General features: G+C 39.1%; 1 protein-coding gene across 1 annotated transcript in view; it reads left to right on the top strand.

Annotated features, from left to right (window-relative positions):
* The first annotated feature begins 2850 nt into the window (after positions 1-2850).
* Positions 2851-11753, top strand: part of GLDC (glycine dehydrogenase (decarboxylating)) — a 36645-nt gene continuing 27742 nt past the window's right edge. The window contains exons 1-2 of the mRNA XM_009890664.1: positions 2851-2981; positions 10156-10320. Coding sequence (XP_009888966.1) covers positions 2917-2981; positions 10156-10320 — 230 coding nt within the window. The 5' untranslated portion in view covers positions 2851-2916. The remainder of the gene's footprint in view (positions 2982-10155; positions 10321-11753) is intronic.

The following is an 11753-nucleotide window of genomic DNA, read 5'->3' as shown; positions in this document are numbered from 1 at the left end:
GTGTTCATCCCAGATCTCTTCAAAGAGGCATGCTGAGTGCGGGAGATGGGTATTGGACCTGTACTGCTGCTGTTGCCTTGGGAGTGACCAAATGAGGAGGGTAAGTGCCGTGAAGCTGGAGCGGAGGGGGTGTGCCCACCAGCGTTTCAGCAGCCTGATTAAAACTAATAGCATAACTGTCTTCACAGATAGCTCATAAAAATGTAGCAATTAAAAATATATTCTGTCGGGATCTATCAGCACAGCTCTTCTAGGTGGGATGTGGTTCTACTCTTAAGCTTAATTGCCACCTAAGCTGCTTACGGTCTCACTAGGCTTTTTGCTTTGTGCCTTGGGTCAGTTTGAAAACTGGTATTATTTCAGAGAACTCTGGCACAAGTTCAGCATCTTCGTGTGGTGGATGTTAGCTATAGTTGCTGAGAAATGAGTCTAGAAGAAATACCCAGTTGGGCAAACAAAGGAAATGCTATCTGGCACATAGCACAGTATTTGTGGTATGTGTTTACTGCAGAAATTGCACTCTTAATGCATTTTTGTGTGTGACATTGGGCTAGTGAGCAAGTTAAATGATAGCCAACTAAGACTGTACCCAAACTGTCTTTCGTCAAACTTCTACTTTGCAAGTGGTAGAGGAAGATCTCTGCAGTGTTAAAACTCTCACTTAAAATAAACAAACAAGTGCATGTCTGGAATAAACTGTGTGGGAGGAGTATGGGGGAGTGGAGCTGCTCACTGTGCTTTAGAAACTTTGCCCTGGAGGTTGCTGAGATCACGTATAATAAACGCATGACTCTTGAGTCTCCATAAAAAAATTCAGTTCACTGAAAACAAGAAATTAATCTTTATACATTAGATCTAATAGTAACACTGAGTAAAAGGCAGAGAAGAAATGAACTTTGAAGTGAGAACTGAAGATCAGTAAAAAAATAACTTTGCGGAAGGTATAATGTGACTGTGGAAGGAATTAATTGAAACCCAGAAGATTTAAAAAGAGAAATATTAATCCTTATGTATGGAATGCCATAATAGCACTTCGAGTAGAAGGAAGAGGAGAGATGAGTTTTGAAATCAGAGCTAAAGTTATAATGTCTTTGTTTACAGCTGCAGAAGAAATAAATTCAAAACCTAGAAAATTATTTGCCACCAGATTCCAGAGCATTAACTGTTTTGACTTGATATTTCCTGCCTGGAGTAACTTATGGAGAGAAAAAAAATTTTGAGATGTCTAGGGTCCAGGCTATTCTGCTTTGGTGATTTGTAGCCTCACATTCCAAAGTCTGCTTTTCCAGTTCCAGTGCAAAATGAACAGAACTTGGTGCGACTGCCCCAGTACAGAAGTTTCCAAGGTCAGATTCGGGGGAAAAAGAAAAAAAGATCTTCTCCTCTCATGGAGGAGGGCTGGTGTCCAATTCCACTCAGGTCTGTTAGGTTGGCCAGAGACTGAGATGCTGGACTGTGTCCAGAGAAGGGCAGCCAAGCTGGTGAGGGGTCTGGAGAGCAAGTCTTGTGAGGAGCGGGTGAGGGAACTGGGGTTGTTTAGCCTGGAGAAAAGGAGGCTCAGGGACCTTACCGCTTTCTGCAGCTACCTGAAACGAGGTTGTAGAGAGGTGGGGGGTGGATCTCTTCTCCCAAGTAACAACCGATAGGACAGGAGGAAATGGCCCCAAGTTACGCCAGGGGAGGTTTAGATTGGATATTAGGAAAAATGTCTTCACAGAAAGGATTGTGAAGCACTGGAACAGGCTGCCCAGGGAAGTGTTTGCATCACCATCCCTGGAGGTATTTAAAAGACAGATAGATGTGGTGCTGAAGGATGTGGTTTAGTGGTGGTTTTAGCAGTGTTAGGTTAATGGTTGGACTCAATGATCTTAAAGGTCCCTTCCAACCTAGACAATTCTATGATTCTATTCTACGATTCTGCATAACCCTAGACAGCCTACTGACCGTCTCTGTGCATCCTCAGGTACTAAAATGTTTTGGAAGTCTTTCCGTTTGGCAGACATTGGGCTGCAGTATTCATTGACTGCTAGGAACAGGTTGACAAAATGTGATTTTTGCACAGCCTTCAGGACACTGTGAAGTGTGTAGAAAAGAGACCAAAGACTAAAGTGTAGTTGGAGGCGGGAGGGAGCGCGAATGCTTTCCATCTGAACACTTCAAAAGCATTCTGTTGTAATTTCTCCAAATTAGATAGGCGGACTCATTTAAAAGTTAATCTGAAATGGAATTTCTTGAGCAAGAAATACTGTATTCACACTTTTTTCTAACACTGAATGAAAAGAACTGTTCCATTTTATCAGCTATTTAGGGAAAACGCAAGAAAATAAAGAAGCTACTTAATACTAAGGAATTACTCCTGAGTGCTTGGTGTAAGCCCAGTTTGTGCAAATGTGGCTCTGTGAGAAACACTAAATCAAGTTGTGGATGGCCGTGGCTTCATGCAGTGCTGATTCTGCAAGGTTTAGCTAATAAAAGGTGCCTTTTGAGATATATTTTAATGCATGTGCAAGCGATCCAGAATGTATTTTACATTAGCATAAAAAGAGCTCCATAAGCCATTTTCCTACAGCCGTTTCTCTCTATTGTTTCCATGTTGATTGAAATCCTGTTATTATTCAGTTTTTGCCTTTTCCATGATTTTGGCAAAATTTAAACTTTCCTAGAAAATTTTACCAGGTTATTATTTTATCTGTACTGTTCTTGGTTTGCACCTTAGTCTGCTAGTTTTTATGCTTGCATCGCTAATGTTGCATCTTTTTTTACACAGGAGTACAAGGCATTTCAATTAAAAACTGTTAGCATTATATGTAACTGTATTAACTGAAATAATTTCTTTTTCAATTAGGTGAAAGTGAAATCCTTGAAACTCTATACAATATTGCAAGCAAGAACAAGATATGGAGGTCCTATATAGGCATGGGTTATTACAACTGCTCAGTGCCTCAGCCCATTGCACGGAATTTGTTGGAGAATGCAGGATGGTAATGTATAATGTTTACTTTTTAAATGCATATGTATAAATATACGTCTGAAGTTTGTTTCAGCATAGGCAAATATACCACAAAGCTGTTTTCGTGACTAAGGTTTTCATACATTTGATACTGATGTGTAAGTGTCGGAACTGTGTTGTTCATGCTGAAGCTAGAAAGGAAAATGAATACTTTTGTCTTTAGAAGATGCTTTTCCTGTAAACTATTTCATTGATTTTTGTGACTTCTATTCACAGCTCCTATTTATTATGAACTAAACCAAGAATATTTTTGTGCTTTAAGGAAGTATACAGACTTAACTCCTAAACTAAAGTAATTCTTTCCTAACTTCTGCCTAAATTTAAACCAGCTCCCTCCTCCACTAGTGTGTACAGTTTTGGGTGGAGGTAGTTAAATACTATGCAATATTCTGATTATAGTTTTCTTATGAGGAAGTAAGAAGCCTTGAAAATTTAAAGGCTTTTGTCTTTGTATTATTTTTCTTTATTTTTTTGAAACCAGAGACCTTCAATAGTTTGAATGTGTATTCATAAAGTATGTTCTTGTGTGAAGAGATAATTCACTGTTGCCTGAAAATAGGTAGACAGCAATCCTGGATAATTCATTTCTGAAGAAGCTGAGGATAGTGTACCTTGTTCTCATCACTCAGCTGATGTTTCAGTTTTTTGGGACAAGCAAAAGAACAGCCTGTCTGACAGACTTGAATTTGAATGTTATTGGTTTGGTCGTTGGGTTTTTTTACTTAAATGTAAACAGGAAAATATGTTGATGCATTGATTTATATCTTATGAACAGCATTAATCTAAATCATAATGGGGTTTTGCCTCGTGATGGACTTTTCCTGACAGAGGCTCTAAAGCTTGATTATAAATACTCATTTAGCATTGACATTTTTCTGAAGAACTGTAACTTGGAATTGATGCAACAGGAAAACTAAATGTAATGTGGAGTCTCACTTTCCAACAGACTGAATGCCACGATTACCCTTTTGTTTAGAAGTTCCCCTATCTCTAGTCAGTAACATCCTTTTTTTTATACTGTATTAAAATAACTGTCATCTTTATTACTGAGTAATTTTTATTTTAATAAAAACAGTATTTAAAGGTTATATATGTAAAAAAACCCCAACCAAACAAACCAAAAGAGTCAAATCAGTCAGTATAAAAAGCCATTGTTACTTAGATGCTGTATTTTTTGTACTTTGGGTTGCCATAAATGGGTCTATGTATCTGTAGACCTCAAAGTCTATGTATTATTGGATTTGTCTGCTCTGTTTGCATCTCAAACTTTTGAACTGGTGAAAAAGTTGCACGGTTTGGGCTCAAGGAATCTATGCAGTAAATCCATACAGTTTTTTATTTGACCATATGCCCACCCACTTTTTGCAAAATATGCAATCTAAATATTTCAGTACAGTGCCGCAAAACAAACAGTTGGTTGCTAGAGGCAAAAATAAAAATGGTCAAAAAATAAGTGGACCAAAATGAAGGGCATATTTTTAAATCCTAAAAAATTGTATAGTGTTAATGAAACAACCGGGATAGTCTACCCAGAAATCTGTTCCTGGAGTGTCCAGCGAAGTCAGACTAGATGGCGAAAAGCTAGACTTTTAGGTGGCTGAAGTGAAGGCTAAAATGTTTGTTGTGGAGCGGGTGTATGTGTATGCATGCAAAAGCAGCTATACACGCTTTATGGAAGTTGGTCAAGAAGTCAGACCTCTCCTTACATCTGCTGAGTGTGTGACACTTCCCATGCTAACACACTTCACGGTGCAGTTCCAAGGGAAGTGCTGCAAGCGGAGGTTTATTGTTTCTGCCCAATTCTGCCTCTCTCACAGGACTCATAGTTCCTCGTTGCTCGGCATTTGTTAGAGCAAAGCTTGCATTGGAATACTGCGTAAGTTTATAAAGGATTGTTCACAGAAATCTGTGAACACAGAAGTGAAGGGCTGCACCATATTTAGGACACGTGAACGTGCTAAGAGAAGGTAGGAAGCAAAGGGGTCAATTTTAGGGGGAGACTGTTTAGAACAACATGTATTTTTGGCTGAAAATGAGACTACTGACCCACACTGCTTTCTTTAGAAGATTACCACAAGTCTTCCCAAAATTCAGATTCTCTTAAGAAAATACTCAACACTGTTGAAGTTTCAAAATTTTTGAAGCTTTTGGGCAATGATCTGTAATATCTCTGTTCACAATGAAAGCTGAATAGCTTAATTACTGTGACATAAAACTGTCTGACCAAAACCATACACTAATAAGTGCCTGGGAAGTCATCATTCAGGAATTTCTTGTACTGGTAGCTTTAGAAAAGCATAGGTATCCTTTTAAGTCTGAATCCCACTTTAACTATTTCTGTAGTCATGAAAGAAGCAATTTCAAAACATTTCGGGTAGATATTTTTCTGACTTTTTATCCAAAGAACACTTTGAAAATTAGAGAACAAGCAGAGAAATTTCTGTTGTGGACCTGAAATGCTGCAGTTAAGATTCCACTCTTCTATGTGTAGGATTTGACTTAGTCACAGAAGGTGGAGGATAAGTGTCCCTTATTTTTGATACTTGAGTTCCTTGGTATTGGTTACTGGCTGCTGCTAACACGTCATTGTTCCTAGCAATCTGTGACTAACAGTCCCCATGCTAACATGGGGGTGGGAAGTCTCAGCAGTATTTTCCATACACTAATTAGTTGATATTACCTAAAATATTAGCCTGTTTTTTTCCAAACAAATAAATAGCAGGCCAATGTGCAATTTACTTTATCTTTAGAACAACTCAACTCTAAAATGCAGGCAGAAGGATTTTTGGGGGGGCATGCCACCAATTATGGGACTTTCAGCACATACCCTTCCAATATATGAATACCTGTCCTGCTGGTATGGGTGCTTAGTCTCTATTCTGCTGTAACAATGTAAACGAATAACTGAAGATGAGAAGAATATTTGGTTTCAGAAATCAGCTTACATATAGGCTCCTTATTAACATACATGTCAAAAAAGTATAGAATTTATTTGGGGGGCTTAAATGGATAAAAATACCTATCAGTCTTTGAAAATCAAGAAGGCCTTTAAAGTCACACTAATACCATACAATGGAGCATGATGCAGAGGTCTACAAAGTACAGCTCGTTGGATTGCTTTCATTTGATTGCTTTGCCCCGAGACGTTAAATACGTAAGAATAAAGTACCCATACCAAGGACACCTGCAGTCTTTACATTGGTAGTATAACTTATTAAACTTGCTAGCTAGTAGCACTCAGCTCTTATGCATTGCAGTCTGAAAATTACTGCATACTGTGCAAAAATCTGATACAAACATTACACAGCTGGTTTCTACTTGTAGACCGGATAGAGAAAGCTGCTCAAACAACTGCAAAGCGTGCCAAACTGGCAGTGTTTATGCTTCAGGTGGAAAGTGGCACGTCTCCATGCCCTGTCATAAGACTGCCTAGCTTTATCAAACTCACGGGTAAGATACCGTTTAGGAACACCCTGATAACTGCTCTTCAAAGATATGTAAAGTGCCAGGTGACGCATCTGGAACTCTATACAGTACAGCATTTGGGCATTTTACAGGCTGGATGGAACAGCTTGCAAGTGGATGGGTCCCAGTTGTACAGCTTTATTCTAGTGTCTTTCTACATTGCAATATTTATGTATGTTCATATTTAAATTAAATACACCTTTTTATGTTTTGTTTTGTTTCAGTTTTGGCCTTAACAGTGATGCCCAGTCCATGCAATTCCAATAATTTGAAAATTTCATATATTCGTGACTGAACTTTAGTCTCAGTTTTCCAGTGTTGTCGAATGTATGAATTATCTTTTTTCTGTGGCTCGAGTATGTTGGCTTTATATTCTGCTAGCGGTCTGTCCTTACTTTAAGTTGGTTTCATCTTGTTGACTGTCAGATCTCAAAAAGAATACTCTGTATAACTGGAAATCCAAATTGATTTTAGGTTTGCCATTGAATGAGATTAGTCTCGCAGGTGTCTAAAACAGCAAGAATATAATTTATAACAAGATAAAAGTGTTGAGTTGAATATGAACACTTTAGCTATCCAGAGTCAGTCAGAGTCTAGAAAAAATCACTGAGGAAGATACATAGTGAACTATTTTGCTATAACTTACTGTGTATTAAGAAATAAATTTGGTTTAGTCTTAGATCTTATTGACTGTACACCTACAAATACTAACCAAGAACTAGTTCATTGAATATTGCTTGATAATGGAGTTTTCTGAATCTTTGCGTGGAAGCAAGAGCAAACTTTACTATAAAGAAGCCATAATTGTTAATCTTGTAGTTAATGTATAGTCTGTTTAGTTGCTGAACCTAGAATAAACCCAACTCCCAAGTGTGAAAGCTTCTGCTCTTCCATAAGCCAGATTTTTGTAGAATTTACTTTCGAAATTACTTTTAAAGAGTTTGCTTTTAAAAAAGTCCCTTAACATGTAGTATAGATTCAGGCAGAAGTCGGAGTGCAGATTAAAGCCAGCTATTTCATTTGAAGAAATTGTGGAGAAGAGGAATTATTATATTAAAAGATTTAGATGCTTAGACAGTGCCAAACAACCTTCTGAAAAAAAGGGAAAATGTTTAAATAAATGTCTTTATGTTATAAAAGGTGTCTTTCCCTGTACAACTGTTAAACTTCATGCAGTGTAATTTGTGGTAATACTGGAATTCAAGATTTCTTGATTGAATTTTTTCCACCCTTTCTGAAATTGGTTGGTTTACTTCAACTGTTTTTACCGATCACAAGGATGATATGAAAATCACAAAGCTTTATTAATTCTGTTTAGTAGTATAGTGTGCTATCCCAGCTCTGTGGGTAGAATTGACGTTATTCAAGGGAACGATCAAATTAGCAGCTACTAAGTAACAGTTTAAGAATAGGTTTATTAATTTATTTTACACAATATAAAAACTTCATTTAAAAAATCATTTGAGCATAAACTATGAGCAGAAGTCCTTGAGACTTTTTTAATAGGTTTCTGGATAGCTGTTTTGAGTGATCTGCTTTGAAACTTTCATTGTAAAGTCTATCTCTAATTAGATAAGATAAAATCGTAGGAAAGGGGGTTCTCATCAAGTAAGGACAGGTGAACATTGTTCATATCTTAAGAAAGATGCTTTGTCTTTGAAAACAAAATAGAGAATTTTGCACCATGTGAACAGCTACAACTTTAATGTCATCTAGCAAAATTTGCAGACAAGTTTAATGTGAAGTATTGCTTCTTTACTACTGATTTTTCTCTTTTTTCCCCTACCTGTCTCATTTTGCATCAGTCTCTAATTAGTAATGGTTTAATGAAACTGTTTTTGTTGAAATGGACAACAAAGCCAGTATACTCAACTTTAACTAAAATCTCATTTCTATTAACTGATTATTCTGGCAATTACTGACCAATGATTCTTGATTTTATTTTTCTTGTCTTTCACTGAGTGATATTTCTCTAACGCATTTCAGTTAATCTCAATGTTTTAATTCTTATTAGTCTACTTCTAGTTCTTCCTGCAAGTTATAATGCAAAAAAAAAGTCTTTAGCTGAAATAAAATGAGAAAGCAAGGCTGTTAACTTCCAGTACAGAGGAGTTTCTTTTATTAAGCAAGAACACTCCTTGTTGATGCAAAGGATTTGGGAATAACTCTTTTTGTTCGTGCAAACAGGGTGGGCAGAGGGACCCTTGGGAAAACAAATCTTTATACTCCCAGATTGAGAGTTTATCTGAGAAACTAAAAACTGAGTTTAGCAGCCATGGAGAAAAAAAAAGGATATTACTATTGAGATGAGCAATGGTGCATGCAGCCCAGGACAAGTTCTCACTTGTGAATTATGCAGTCATAATGATGATGATACTTATGATAATAAGTAGTTTAAAACTAAGTAGTGTAGTTTGGGAAAATCATCAATATTTTATCTAATTTGAAATATAACTATTACCTGCTTTCATTGTACTGTATAGTGTATGTGAGAAATTTGAGCAGATGTACCATTTAAATAGACAGTAAATGCATTAGCATTATATATTACACTTTGAGTTTACTTATTAAGTATGTCCTTTCTAGCTCTTCCATTCTCTTCTTCAAGACTTTTTTCCTACCTTCTCGCCTGCATTATTATTTTATTATTCCTCTCATCTTGCTTTATACCACAGGTTCTACAGCTTGTTCTTTAAATACCTTTGTTGCCCACCTTCTGTTGATGTTACTTGACGTGAGCTTCCAAATAGTTCAGTCTCTTTAAAGATTATACCTTCACCCATTTTTCAAAAGTCGAGGGCTTACTACCACCCTTTCAGGAAACAAACTTTCATTTTCTTCCATTGCTAAAAAATGGAGGCTGCGAGTGCTCCCACTTATCACTTGTTTCTGGCCACTACTCTGAATTCAAACTGGTGTAAAGTCTGTGCTGAATCACCGTGGAATGCAGTACCCAAATTTCCAGCAGTGAGAGGAGAGTCTGATCTCTGTTCTTGCCTTTCATGCCTGGACCCATGCTGCTTTGTTTTTCTGAACTGTTATAATGGAGTGTTTCCCTTCGATTGTTGCCTTTTCTAAGGAATTGCATATGTTGCCTCTACCCTTTTAGTCTCCAAATGACAACAGATAAAACTCCCATCAGTCTCACTTCCCTTCACTGTTACATATGGAAACCGTCATTTCACAAGAAGTTGCATATTTCTGAGCTTGATCCTGTGAAATGCCTGGTGCCTTCCCTCCCATAAGAGGTGAGAAGACTTGGCAAGTAAAGGGCTTCAGAAACAGCATGGAAAGATAATGGCAATACCTAGTTATGATTGAACTTAGCATTCTCGTTTGCATATTGTGACTTGACTCGGTTCTCCCACACTGAGCGCCTCTCCCTTCCCCAAGATGCACTCACACCTCTGTTTCAAAAGTAGTTTCTCTTTTGAAAGTGGAGAAATAGAATAATTCTCCTGTAAAAAGCCAAGTCAATACCAGAAGAGAAAATATTCTCAGGCTTCCAGGACAGTAATAAATTACAGCCACCTAAAAAACCCTGTTTTCTAACAAGCTTTGGTGTTACTGAGTTGTGCTTTACAATTTATTCTTCCTATGACAAAGTTCAGTTACATATTGGCATAATTCTGTTGCATGTTTATTTTCCTAGACCCAAACTCATAATTCTTTTCTTACAGGGTTACCCAGTATACTCCTTACCAACCTGAGGTCTCCCAGGGCAGGCTGGAGAGCCTGCTGAATTACCAGACTATGGTGTGTGATATCACAGGAATGGATGTGGCTAACGCATCTTTGCTGGATGAAGGGACAGCTGCTGCAGAAGCCATGCAATTATGTCACAGGTACTATGTTTAAATGTATGGTTAAATCACAGCAGGCAGGAATTTTGGAGTTTGAAAGGCATCTCACCTGTGTAGGCATGGATAGGTGAGTGGGCTGAAGTTGAGTGTGGCCTTTTCGCTGTGAGCAGATCACTAAACAATTATAGCCCATGTTATTAAGCCTCCAGAGAAGTTCCCAGTGTTGATGTGAATGTCCAACTCAGACAGCTAAGGTCTTAAGAAACCTAAGGGCCTAGATACCAGGGGGAAAGTCTAGAGCAAGGAAGACTTACCCTTGGTGGAGGAGTGTCATGTTAGACAATACTTAAGTAAACTGGACATACGCAAGTCCATGGGACCTGATGTGATGCACCCGTGAGTGCTGAGGGAGCTGCCCAATGTCACTGTGAGGCCGCTCTTGATTATCTCTGAACAATCATGGTGACTGGGAGAGGGTCCCCAGCACTGGAGGAAAGCAAATGTCACTCCTGTCTTCAGGAAGGGCAGCAATGAGGATGCAGGGAACTACCAGCCAGTCAGCCTCACCTCGATCCCTTGGAAGATGATAGACCAACTGCTAGTCCTGAAGACCATTTCCAGGCATGTGAAGGACAGGAAGGTGATCAGGTGTCACTAATATGGAGTCACACAGGGGAAGTCACGCTTGACCAACTTGATAACTTTCTACAATTAAATGGCTGGGTTGGTAGATGAGGGAAGAGCAGCGGGTACTGTCTACCTTGACAGTCTCCCTTAAATCCTGACAGAGAAGCTGAAGAAGTATGGGCTGGAAGAGGTGAGAGTGAGGTGGATTGAAAATTGACTGAATGGCTGGGCCCTGAGGGTGGTGGTCAGTGATATGAATTCTAGTTGGAGGCCACTTCTTAATGATGTACCCCAGGGGCAACACTGGGTCAAATTAATTATCTGGATGATGGGGAAGAGGGTATTCTCAGCAAGCTTGCTGATGAAGCAAAACTGGGAGGAGCAGCTGGTACATCAGAGGGTTGTGCTGACATTCAGGGGGACATTGACAGGCTGGAGAAATTTGCTGACATGAAGCTCAACAAGGGTGAGGGCAAAGTTCTGCACCTAAGCAGGAACAACCCCAGGCATATGGGGTACATGCTGTGGGCTGGCAGGTTGGAAAGCAGCTTTGCAGAAAAGGCCTTTGAGGGTCCTGGGGGACACCAAGCTGAACATGAGCCCGCAATGTGCTCTGGTGGCAAAGGTGGCAAACGGTGTTCTGGGCTGCATTAGGAGGAGTGTTGCCAACAGATTAATGGAGGTGATCCTTACCCTCTCCTCAGCACTGGTGAGGCCACACCTGGAGTACTGTGTCCAGTTCTGGGCGCTTCAGTACAAGACAGGCACAGACCTACTGGAAAGAGCCTAGTTGCCCTTCCTGTGGTACCAGCCCAGCTGCTGACAGCCGGACACACACCTGCTCCAGC

This window comes from Charadrius vociferus, unplaced genomic scaffold (assembly GCF_000708025.1).
Source record: "Charadrius vociferus isolate BGI_N301 unplaced genomic scaffold, ASM70802v2 scaffold188, whole genome shotgun sequence".
Classification (NCBI taxonomy): Eukaryota; Metazoa; Chordata; class Aves; order Charadriiformes; family Charadriidae; genus Charadrius; species Charadrius vociferus.
This window is presented reverse-complemented; position numbering and strand designations above follow the sequence as displayed.